The sequence below is a fragment of the Fundulus heteroclitus genome, chromosome 19, assembly GCF_011125445.2.
Source record: "Fundulus heteroclitus isolate FHET01 chromosome 19, MU-UCD_Fhet_4.1, whole genome shotgun sequence".
NCBI lineage: Eukaryota > Metazoa > Chordata > Actinopteri > Cyprinodontiformes > Fundulidae > Fundulus > Fundulus heteroclitus.
The window spans coordinates 2299765-2312823 of NC_046379.1; the positions used below are offsets into that span (position 1 = coordinate 2299765).

Below are 13059 nucleotides of genomic sequence, written 5' to 3' on the forward strand. Positions count from 1 at the left end.
TTGAAGATCTAAAGCGTCACAAATAACCTGCAACAGTGTGGCTGAAAAAGAGAAGAATTCAGGCATCAAAGTGGCCTAGTCAAAGTCCAGACGTAGACCTGGATGTATTTCTGGGTTGGGTTCTTAACAGAAGCCGTGTTTCTAGGTTTCTGTTTTTATTCAATCTTTATTTTTTCCAGGTATTCTCACTGAGATCTCATCTTCTAAACATCTAAACAGCAACAAAAACTATTTTACAAACAGTAAAATGACAGATTGATGCAGTAAGAGTCAGCTTCAGTGATCAGGGGGAGGACTTAATTTTTCCCATAGCTGAAATTTTCACACCCTTCACTGGAAACTGACACCAGGCTCATATCTGTGCATCATCTGCCAGATAAATCTGATTAACAGCTAAAAGCAGATTTATGCAGCTCCTCCCTTTTCTCCCACGCCGTGTAAGAAAATGCTGTTTTTCCCCCACATCTATGTTTGACCTGTGGACAGATTTCTGAGAATATTTGTATTAAAAACAAAAAAACAAAAAGCTGCACAGCCTTTAAAAAGCAAACAGCTTGAAATGATTTTAATCGTATGCTGGAGACGTGAAGACGGACAGAAAGCGAGAAAGGACAGTCGCAGTTGTTGTTCCTGTTTAAAGGAACCGTGATTTAGTTATTTTTAAAATATTTTTTTGGGCTGATTTTTGTTTTCTTTGCTGCATTTCAGGCAAACCACACGTTGAAGCTGGTTGCTCACATGTCCAGGGCAGCTTTGCTCTCCAAACAGGATGTCTGCAGATGGCTTTATTAGATCAGGGTTGGATTAACAAAATGGGAACTTGTGTTTGCGTGAAACTTCAACCTTTCTGAACCATTTGTACGGGCCAGAGAGTGGGAACGTGTGTGTGGGGGAACGTCATCGATCCCTTGTTTACAGCAGCAATACATCAGGGAGGAAATCTCTCCTGCTGCTGGATCAGAACCAGGCGATAAACACCCAGCGTCAGTCTGAAAACGGCATTTAAACTTAATCATGCTGGTTAAACCTGCTCATAAACCTGTGTTTCATCTTGTTTCCTATAAAGTAGTATAAAGTAGTATAGTAAAAATTTAAAAGAAAGACGCTGCAGGGGTTGGACGCAGTCATTTGAAATTTCTTACACCTGCTGAGAGCGATGGACCAAAAAAACCTGATGATGGACGCAGAAATGTACCGTCTGGGGATCCCTCGCCCCGATTCAAGCTTGGGCTGAACGATTTTGGAAAATAATCTATCTGCGATTTTTTATCTTAATATTGCGATTTAATGTGATCCCCCCCCCCCCCAGTTTAATTTATCATGTCTTTTTAAACATATACAAAACAACAAATCAATTTGTTTCCTCTCCGTGCAGATTAGTTACTAAAAGACCAACAGCCTCTAAACTCGGAGCAGAAATGATTACGTTCTGCGTTTGGTTGAAAATATATTTCAACCAAAATTGCAATTTTGACTTTTTTCTGCATTAACCAAAAGCAACAATTTTTTTGTTCAATTGGCCTCTAGATGAAGATGCTTGTAAACAAGGACTATTTAAAACAAGAACTTTTAATGTTTCTATTAATCAGAATATTATTCAAGAGAACAGCTTTTAGTTGATATGGACATCAATCCTTGTTGAACATAAAGTGCAACCAACAAACAAGTCTATGTATTAAACTGATTGACCTGTACTTAATGCTATGTATGATTATATAAACTCTAAAACAAGTAATAAAGTTAGATTATCTCACTGCTGCAACTGTCTTCCCTTCCATTTGGAGGCAAAACCACTTCAAACATTTTACTGACACCTAATGGACGCGTCTAATTCCCTAATTGTTACATAGCCAAAAATTGCAGACCTCTGCGATTTGGAAATTGTGTTTTTTTTTAATTTGCGATTATTTTGAAGGCTCCGTCGTAATCTGCCTGATGTAGCAGCTCTGAGAGGATCACAGCTTTTACTAAGGGCGGCTTCCACCTCAGCACTCATTACTGCGATATTCAGCCAGGATAGCCCAATGTCATGTTTAGTGAGTGAATCCCACTGACGGCACCAGAAAACGATCTTATTCCCAGTGGCGGCTGGTGAAAAATAAATCTTGGTGGGGCTGGACAATAGATTTCCCTGCCTAATCCAGTACATGCAGTACATAAATTAAAAGTCGGAAAATTAGTTCGATTCCACAATAAGCATTTAATTAATAAAAAAAACATTGTTCACAAAGAATTATTTTGGTGGTTTTGTCTTATTAATCCTTTTCACAGACTCATGCCTAGTTTGCATACATTGTACATGTACGTATATTATTACGAAACGAACGTTTACATCCTGACTTAAATATATATCCTAATTTTTTATTTATATAATGATTTAAGTAGAACAATGACCAGTGCTAAATTAAGTTGTATTTACCGGAGATGAAGTGTAGACTGCAAATTCTGTCGTGGTATGATGGCTGCCCCAGTCGATTGGGAGTGTCTGCCTGCATCCTTTTTATTTTTTATTTTCATTTAAATTATCCATTTCTTTCTTCTTTTTCGTCCTTCGGTAAACGACAGAAACGTACATCCGACGATTTGGAATGCCTCTGTGTGCAACCGGCAGCACAACAAGTCGTAGGCATTGTTTACATTCCAAAAATTAACTAAAAGTATGCGCTACTTCATTTTGGCGATGCTGATTGGCCAAATATTCATAAATCTTCCCTAGCAACAGCATACGATTGGTTATTTCGCTACACTTGTGGGGCTCCTTGAGTCACAGCCCCACAAGTGTAGAAGAAGAGAAATTATACATTCTGTTGGTGGAAATGCACTGATAAATGATGGAGTCAATCAGTAGAGGTGTTTAATAATTCTTATTACATGTAGCCACGTACTATTAAGTAAAAACTGACATTAATAATACTTTTAAAATCTATATATATTTTGACTTTTCCCCTCTACATCTATGGAGGGCAGCGCCCCCTATGGGCCAGCCGCCACTACTTATTCGTCTTTATAAACCTACCAGAAGGTGACCTTGGTTCATGTGGGCAGTTTCTACCGTCAACACAGATAAACGCTGGATTTTCTGGCTCACAACAAACCGGCGTAAACTCCTGCTTAAAGGCACGGCAGAGTGAGAACATCATGCTTCAGCACCCACACGGGGCAACCCCCCCCGTCCAGCTGCTCCTTTCAGGGTCTGAATCAGACAGCTGTCCCTGCGGCCTGAACAGAGCGCGCTCTGTCCTGGCAGAAAGAACCCGCTCAGCACATTGTTCGCCGTCTCTCCCTCCGCAGGGTTCTGTCGGGCAACCAGAACAAAGGACAGTGAAAACACCGCAGCCCAAACACCCAGGGGTCCGGGTCCAGACTCGGCGTCAGAACCCATCAGAGAAGCTGCTTCAACCAGAAGGAGTCACGTCTAAGCTGACACATCTACTTTATTCATTTAGGGAAACGTTTCGGGACTTTTCTTTTTTTTTGGCTTTTGAAAAAACCTGAAAACACGTCAGTCTGGTGTCTAAACTCCGAAACGAGGAGATAAGGAAATGAAAATCGCCGACTCACCCAGACCAGACGCGTAGATGGCCTTCACCGACTTCTTCATCTTGTAGAGGACACTGCGATCCACATCCAGAGCCTGGACGGAGACACAAAGCACAGGGAGACTCAGGGGTGCAGGCAGGAACCAGCGGGGGTTACAGGGATCAGCAGAACATCAGCAGAACATCAGCAGAGCATCAGCAGAACATCAGCAGAACATCAGCAGAACATCAGCAGAGGAAAGCTGAAGACGGACCACAATGCATGGATTCCTAAACGAGTAAAGATCTGAAAAGTGTGGCCTGTGGTTTTCTGTAGAAACGCCTTCTGCACGTCTGCAGACATTATTACACAACTCTTCTTTGGACATTATCAGACTGGATGGAGAGCATGAAATTGATTTAGCTTTGGACTTTGACTAGGCCACCCTAACAAATGATCCTGCTCTGATCTAAACAGCATGATTCCCCAGATGGTGCGTGGAGTAGATGGTGACACGGGAGTGGATTTTCACTCCTGTCCCTTCCCACTCCCACGGAAAAAATGTGTGTCCCGTCCCAATCCCAAACCTGGTAAATCACTTTCACTCCCACTCTTGTTGTCTTTATTGCGTTTTCTGGCAATACATTAAACCTGAATTTCCTGTCTTTAGCTGTAGTAAAGGCCAGTTAAAGTAAAAGGAATAATAAATAAATAATAAAAGCAGCAAACAAGGAAACAGACCATGCCTATTTTAGTGGAATAAACAAAATTTACATTTGATGCCTTTTACTAATATATTAAGTCATTGTTTCCTTTGAACAATGAAGTTACGTTTGTATTTCAAATAGCTGAAACCAAAGAAAAATGCACCGAGCAAGAGATCTATACTCAATTAACAAAAAAGTGCATAAAGGCATTACTTTCATTATTTTATATAATGTACCTCAATGGTTCAAAAACTCAGTTTTGTAAAAGAAAAAGTTGAATATGATACAAGGATATTAGTATTTGTCCATTTGCAAGAAAATATCCACAAACTAATCAGAACTGATATATTCATCGAACATTAAACACATTCTTGGAAAATGAGTCCAGGAAACAGGTTTTACAAGCAGGGAACTGAATGTTAACAACGTGACATTAAACTCTCGTGAAGTTCGTTAATTATTGCAACTTTACAGTCAGTTTAATAGAAAAGTCCTTACTGTTGACTTTGCGTTGCAAATTCAATTGGCACCGATTGGCTACGGCCACGTGGAGAATCTTTATGTAACCAATTATAAACCAGCATGAAGTCACATGGTGTGGTGCAGATAACCATAGAAAAAAAGCATTTAGATAAAATATAAATATTGATTGATATAGATAATTGTCAAAAAATTCAAAAGACATATTCTAAGCAGCCCTGGCCGTTTTATCCTGGTGCTTGATGCCCTTTTTCTAAATAAAGAACACTGAATTCAACACAACCCTTTATTCAACCGACTTTTTACCCAAACTGTGAGTCTTAAAAAAACTGTTCTTTTATTGAACTTTTTATAGATCGCACCACGCATCTATCGATATATATTGTTATTGAATTATCATCCAGCCCCCGTTTTTCCACTGTTTAACTTCAATATTTCCTCTTTACCAGAGTATGTCACATTATGGAAAATTTTTCCCATATTTACTCTTGTTTCTGATAAAAGCTCATCCTCTGTTGGATTAGAATCATCTTTAGATCAGATTAGCTTGTTTTTCCATTACAAATAATTATAACGGAACAGACCGTCACGCCCTTTATCGTCCCCACTGTGGGAAAATAAAATAATTTCTTGTCTAAACTAACCCAATATATCAGATACAACTATAAGTATGCTCTAGAGAGACAGAAGCCCAGATGATTTTACATTCCCTGCTTTTAAGTTAAAGCCACACTTTGAAACTTTATTGGACAGCAGTAACTGAAATTATAGCTGCGCTGAAAGACAAATGTGTTAAAATCAAATCTTGGCTCCAACAGATTTGTTACTTAAACATCACTCGGCTCTCGTGTACTTTGTTCACAAGTCAGGAAGTTTTATAATCTGCTCCTGTCAAACTCAAACAGAGTCTACATCTTTCAATAAAATTCTTCAGCTCACAGTTTCTGACAGAATAAAGACAAGCTGCTGCTTTTTAATCAGAGACACTGAGTAAAAGCGAGATTTACGAAGCTGCGGTTTTACTTCCTTCGGCTCCTGGTAAATGACTCATCCGCAGCAGACGCCTCGTTATTTCTCGTTATTTCAGACAGCCGCCGTTTAGCTGCAGCAGGTACGGCTGGTGGAAACTAAAGCTTCACTTCTGCCAGACAACTCAACCACGGAGGTGACTTCATGCTGAGAGCATCTTCTCAGCTCACAGCCCGGCCCCATGAGCTGCATCTGCTCCAGAAAACCAGCTTTCAGCCTCAGGGAACATTGGAGACACCAGAAAGAGAACTTCAAATTTACACCCTGAGAGGCAGCGAGAGATTTTAGGCTGAAAACTTGTTAATATACTGAAGAAAAATATTAAAGTTGAAGAATTTAACACTCGCCAGACGCCAAATGCGACTAAATTTTCCCTTTGGCGAGTAAATTTCAGAGAGCTAGCTGCCACATGGTGAATAAATGTTTGCTCCAAATAAGTCGTGTCTTTCATAATTTGGCTGGAGACTTTATGTTCCTCTGCTTTCAGGTCGTATTAGGGCTGGATGATATAGAAAAAAGGCATGTCGATAAAATTTAAATAATTTTGATCGATATCGATAATTATCAACAAATTCAAAACATATATTTTAATGCAGCCCTGACCATTTTATGATGTTGCTTAGCAACTTATTTTTAGATACAGAACACACAAACACTGAATTCAAACTTGATTCAAATTACTTCTTACCAAAACCACAAAAAAAAAAAAAAAAGAATGTGTCCTCTCTGAACTCTTTAAAAGGGGCGGAGCTTCCTAATTAGCCGCTTTTCCCATTACTATGTTTCTATCTGTTCTATTAAGCTTTTGTTGTCCTTATTATTTATTTATTTATTTATTTCATTCAAGAATAACTTTAAAATTCATAGACATAACACTAGCAAATCTATCTACCCTTTATCTTACAATAATTGTACATCAGTTCTGTTACTTCATCTTTTTTACAGTATTTACATCCATCTTGTCTCAGTTATCCATATTTGCTGTAACTACATTTTACAGTATTCAAAAAACATTATATCAACTCAAAGTGCTTTACACAGAAGAAAAAGAAAACATGTAAAACACAAAACCATTTCTACTTCAAAGAGTATAGAAAAGAAACAAATGCTAAAACGCTAAATTTCTCTTAATAATATAATAATATAATTATTATTATTGATTATGAACTTGGTCACAAACCACTGAACTGTCCGTGTGTCCTCCTGACTGGCAGGTTGGTAGTTAGATTCCTTCCCAGTCTAACTAACCAGTCTGTGAATCACATTCAGTCCAGCTGTGGCCCCCGGGGGTCCGTGTCCTGCAGGTTTTAGACGCGTCTGATTCACATGTCCCCTCACTCTGCAGGCCGGCTGCTGCTGAACCACAGATGGGAATCAGGGGTGTTGAATCAGGGGGACACCTTGATGCGTCCCCCTGATTCAACACGCCTGATTCCTTTAAATTAGCCTTTTTGGGGCGGCCTCCGTCAACCGAGGCTTCCCTCGCTCTAACACGAGTTCTCACACAGTCTGGGGCTTCAGCAGACGCTTTAATCCCGGCAGAGTGGTCTGAAGTGGATAAGCAGGGTAATAAACCAGCTGAACACAGCAAACACTCCCCTAAATCAGGGCCGGCCTCTCCATCCATCACCGCTGCACCTTTCAGCTGTGAAGAGCTCTGCAGCCAGCCGCTGCATAGCCGCTGACGTTTTATCAGCACAATGCTCTTTTCAGGACAAAACCCCGTTTGGAGGAGGAGGGAATTTCCCCTGCTGTGCATCCTTGCTACAGGGGGGGGGGACAAAGAGACGTGGGCTGCCTCTGAGCGAGGAGCTGCTCCACCTAATGCAACATTTCAGCCATCGTCAGCATTTCTGTTCCAGCCTGAGGAGGAGGAGGAGGAGGAGGAGGAGGAGGAGGAGGAGGAGTGAGCTAAATTATCGAGCTTCATCGGTGGGATTACACACACGGCCAGGACTCTGCGGGGTCACGGAGGTCGTTGCCGTGGAGATCCGCTCGTTCACGATGTGCCGGGATCACGGCGAGTCCGACACGGAGCGACGCGCTAGGAGGGAGGTCAGGATCCCTGCAGAGATGCACGGTTTCCCCTTCAACACCTCCAGTCCATGATCGGCACGTTAAATACTGTATTATCTGTTTTTTTTTTCTCTACTCACTAAATGCATAATTCATACGATTAACAAGAGAGATTAACACCAAATTTCAATCCTGCCTGAAACACTGGACAACTTTGAACTTGGAGAGTTTTCTGGTATCAGAGTTACAGTAAAGTGGCTCCTTTATCTTATTTAAATAAAAAAAACAGAGTCACCATTAGGGACTGAGTTTAATGTATCAAATTAGCGATTAGCTAGATGAACAATCCAAAAAAAAAAAAAAGCATAAATGCAACATGATGGTATAAAACTAGTTAAAAACTGGTTAAAAATCAGTTGGAATAAGTGGGTTTTTAACTGCTTCTTAAAATAAAATGAAATGAGTCAAGACAGAGTAAAGATGAAGACTTTTAAAAAAAAAAGAAGCAGAGTCGCCATTAGGACTCAGTTAATGTGTAAACGCTTGCAGCAGCCTCCATAAGCGATGGCCACCCTTATAAAGACATTTACCAGATACTAAGATCAATTTACCGTAAAGAAAATGTACGTTAGTTTGAAGTTAAACAAGTTAAATGAAGCCTTTAGTTTATTTTCATGGTTTACTACGGCAGGGCGGCCATTTTGTTTCACAGCTTTGATTTAGTTGCACTTTGAATTCAGGTTTAACTCCCAGACGAAATGCTTGACATAAAAGAAAGCTTTTAAAATAACTTATTTAACTTCTTTTTGAGAAACGAAAAGGAGGGAAAAAAATTAATTAATCGAATTTGGTGCAATAAAATCTGAAATTTTATTTTTAAGCCATATCGCCCAGCCCTATTAAAAATATATGTGACTATAAAAAGTTAGCAAAATAGAAAACAAACAATTATGAGATTCATTAAATAACAAAAAAGGCATTTTCTGTAAATTACGTACAATTAAGAAAACATAATTTTGATATTTATAAACTCAAACTACATGTAATAAATCTTTTAGATCCGATTTTCAAAATATTTCCATTTCACAAGAGGTCTGAAGGTCTGCTGACAAAGCTGCTTACTGATGTTTACGAGCGTTTTGCAGGGATCCTGAAAACTGTTTTCAACGCTCCAGTGATTCGTCTTCTTAAAGTTTATAATTCCTGCAGCTGAATGTGGCGTATCTGCTGATGGAAAGGACCGACGGATGGTATTTATGTTCCTTGAAGAGACATCAGAGATCAGCTCTGTTCGCTGCTTCTCTGGACGAACCCTTCAATCTAAAGTCTCCCTCTATCTTTATCTCATCAGCTAGTATTTTGAAAATAATGAGAATAAAAAGGGCAAAGTGGCCATTTTAACAACCCAGAACAACATGAGCTAAAAAGCGAATAGCTTCCAGAAGAAGGTTGTGTGAAGAAAACGGGACGGCGAGCAGAGCGCTGTTTTATCCTCACAGTTTCAGCCTGTTTCTACAGAGACGAGGAAGAACGAAGACATTCCTGGGTGATTGCACGTCGCCCGGACTGACAGACAGGATGGAGGTCCAGCCCCATTGTTCTGCTGATGACAGCATGTCTGCCCTGCCAGAGGCATCATGGCGTCTATAAAACCCACAGGTCCGTTTCTAACACGCTGAACACATCCCAGGCAACGACCCCCGTCTGCTGCAGCATCCCTGCCACCATCAGGCCCACTCCTGGCTCTGCTGGGGTCATCCCATCTGAAACAACCTTGGATCACCGCGTAAGCCCCCCCCCAGCGACTGTCATGAGAGGAAACAGACAGGAAGGAGACGTTATTCCATGCAGGTTTTACCTCTGTTGCGCAGTCAGACTAGGACTGGATGATAATTCACTAACAATTTATATCGATGATAGAGAACAGGGGTCAATAAAATGTTCAATAGAATAAAAGTTTTCCTTCCTTTAGCATTCTATCACGTAGGTTAATATTACATCATTACATCCTCCCAACCAATCACAACGCAGACCCAGGAACCAAGCGCCGCCCCCTTCAGTACCTTCGGTATTTTAAAGTTTACCGAACATTTATATTATCTTCCACTGAACTTAGTAATAATGATCAGAATACTGCTGGAAAACCACATCTGTTCCCACATTGGGTCAGCTGGGTTTCTACACAATAAATAGACGGACGGATTGATGGATGGATGGATGGATGGATGGATGGACAGACGGACAATAATTCAATAATATATATCGATCAATAGATGTATATCGACGATAGAAAAAAAGGTCAATAAAAAGTTCAATATAATAAAAGTTTTCTTTCCTTTTGCATTCTACCATGTAGGTTAATATTACATCCTCCCAACCAATCACAACGCAGACCCAGGAACCAAGCCCCGCCCCCTTCATAGAGTTCTGAGAGCACGCGTTCTTGTTTATTTTTACCAAAACTGCAAGTTTTGGTAAAAAGTTGGTTGAATAAAGGGTTGAGTAAGTGTTCATGTCTGTATCTAAAAATAGATAATTAAGCAACAGCATAAAAATGTTCAGGGCTGCACTTAAAATACATGTTTTGAATTTGTTGATAATTATTGATATCAATCAATATGATTTTTATTTTATGGATGTGCTTTGTTTAGTTCTATTTTGTCCAGCCAAACAGCTTTTATGTGACTTTATTGTAAAATGAATGAAAAAGAAGGCATGTTTTACTCCAAACCTGAACAGTGCGGTGTGCATTTATGTTCCTCCCCCTTTTACTCTGACGCTAACGGAGGGCATCCCCCCAGCATGATGCTGCCACCACCATGCTTCACTGCTTTGCCTGTTGCTGGTGTAAATCCTGCAGGACGTGATAATCCTTAGAGTTAAAGTATAGGAAAACCTGTTGGGCCATTTCTAAATCGGCTTTTTTCCTGCCAAAGATTTTATCGAGCAAAGGTTTAACCGTGTTTAAGCTGTAAGATATCTCCAGCAGCCCAAAAGCTGATGAGGATTTAAAAGTTACGACATGAGTTACTGACGTTTTCTGATCAGATTTAATTAGATTCAGCCTGAATAAAACTGAGAATAAATCTAGTAAGACATCTGGAATCCTGCCAGATGCTGCAGACGACACATGGAGTGGTTCTGGTTCTTCCTGTTAAAGGGAAGTTGTTCCTTTCCACTGTGGCCACATGCATGCCCAGCTTCCTCAGATGGTAAACCTTTTACCCGTTGGGATTGTAAACTGGACTGTTATCTGCTTTTATGGTCTGATTACTGACAACTGCCAATAAAATGTTTTCTGAGGTGACCTGAGATTATATTTCTGTGAGTTTGCTGAATTAAATAAAAATAAATAAGATAAAAAAACACCTGCCAGCACCAGACAGAACATCAGGACGGAAAATGAATTACATTGGGATGTTTTTCACCAACGACGCGGTTTGGAGCCGTCAGCAGCTGTCAGCTTAAACGAAATTCCCCTTTCTCAGCACCTTGTCCTGCGACTCACCGAAAATATGTCAAATATTTCACCCTACAAACGTCAAACCGAAAGCAAACGTTCATAAGGAACCCGAGCAGAGATAGCTGCCGATAAGGAGCCCAATTAGGGCACTAAAATTCTCTCCAAAATGCACATTTACCTTTAGTTTAAGCACATTTATTTGGTTAATTGTAAGGAAATAACTGTTTGTATCTGAACTGCAACAAATGGCGACCCTGCTGCACGTTTTAGTCGGCGGTGTTAGGACAGAAAAGGCCTTTTGCTGCCGTGGCATGCAGAGTTTCTTGCTTAGGTCCTGGTCCAGCTGAGCGTTGTATTTCTACCACAGGAAGCAGGAGTAGAAACTCTGACCAGCTTCCAGAAAGTCAAGCAAACATCAAGAAGGCTTCATTTATCCAAAGGGATCATTAGAGGTGCCAACAACGGTGCCGCCCGTCATTCTGTAGGCTTCCTGACATTTTTTCCTCAGCACTTATTAAGAATGCTATAAAACAAAGGCGGCCATTATTATGCGGCAGCCACTAAACCTGCGTTTATTTTAGGCTTTTTACACATCGAGTGCTGACAAACGTATCCGAGTGTGCACTCTCAACAGCTTCATTCACAACTTGTCTCCGTGCCGAGTGTGAAAAGTCAATATTTGGACAGAAGTGGTCCGGCGGGGGCCGAGCTTGCAGCTTTCCTCCAGCAGCCAGCTGGAAAAGAGCCGGCTGATAGCAGTCAGCGCGGGACAGCACGCACACCAGTAAAGCCCCCGAATCGAGAAGCTCCCCAAACTACGGCCACTTCTGAACCTGAACCTTCAAAAGCATCTAAAGACAATTACAAGGTCGGCTTTCTACCACCTGAGGAACATTTCTAGGATTAAAGGACTGATGACTCAGAAGGATCTGGAGAAACTAATCCATGTTTATCTTTAGTAGAACTGATCACTGCAACGGTGTTTTCACAGGTCTGCCTAAAAAGTGGATCAGAACGCTGCAGCTGATCCAGAACCTGCTGCCCGCGTCCTCACTAATACTAAGAACGTAGAGAACATGGACCCGGTTCTAAAGTCCTCACTAAGACTAAGAACGTAGAGAACATGGACCCGGTTCTGAAGTCCTTCCACTAAGACTAAGAACGTAGAGAACATGGACCCGGTTCTGAAGTCCTCACTAAGACTAAGAACGTAGAGAACATAGACCCGGTTCTGAAGTCCTCACTAAGACTAAGAACGTAGAGAACATGGACCCGGTTCTGAAGTCCTCACTAAGACTAAGAACGTAGAGAACATGGACCCGGTTCTGAAGTCCTTCCACTAAGACTAAGAACGTAGAGAACATGGACCCGGTTCTGAAGTCCTCACTAAGACTAAGAACGTAGAGAACATAGACCCGGTTCTGAAGTCCTCACTAAGACTAAGAACGTAGAGAACATGGACCCGGTTCTGAAGTCCTCACTAAGACTAAGAACGTAGAGAACATGGACCCGGTTCTGAAGTCCTCACTAAGACTAAGAACGTAGAGAACATGGACCCGGTTCTGAAGTCCTCACTAAGACTAAGAACGTAGAGAACATGGACCCGGTTCTGAAGTCCTCACTAAGACTAAGAACGTAGAGAACATGGACCCGGTTCTGAAGTCCTTCCACTAAGACTAAGAACGTAGAGAACATGGACCCGGTTCTGAAGTCCTCACTAAGACTAAGAACGTAGAGAACATGGACCCGGTTCTGAAGTCCTTCCACTAAGACTAAGAACGTAGAGAACATGGACCCGGTTCTGAAGTCCTCACTAAGAATAAGAACGTAGAGAACATGGACCCG

The 13059-nt window shown here is 41.0% G+C and overlaps 1 protein-coding gene across 7 annotated transcripts in view; it reads right to left on the reverse strand.

The window, feature by feature from the left end:
* asap2a (ArfGAP with SH3 domain, ankyrin repeat and PH domain 2a) overlaps positions 1-13059 on the reverse strand; it is a 73142-nt gene that overhangs the window by 40393 nt on the left and 19690 nt on the right. For all 7 annotated transcript variants that reach the window (XR_004933436.1, XM_036151014.1, XM_036151013.1 and 4 more), the window contains exon 2: positions 3562-3634. Coding sequence is in view for 6 of the 7 variants with exons in the window: in XM_036151014.1 (XP_036006907.1) it covers positions 3562-3634 (73 nt within the window). In the remaining variant the exon portion in view is untranslated. The remainder of the gene's footprint in view (positions 1-3561; positions 3635-13059) is intronic.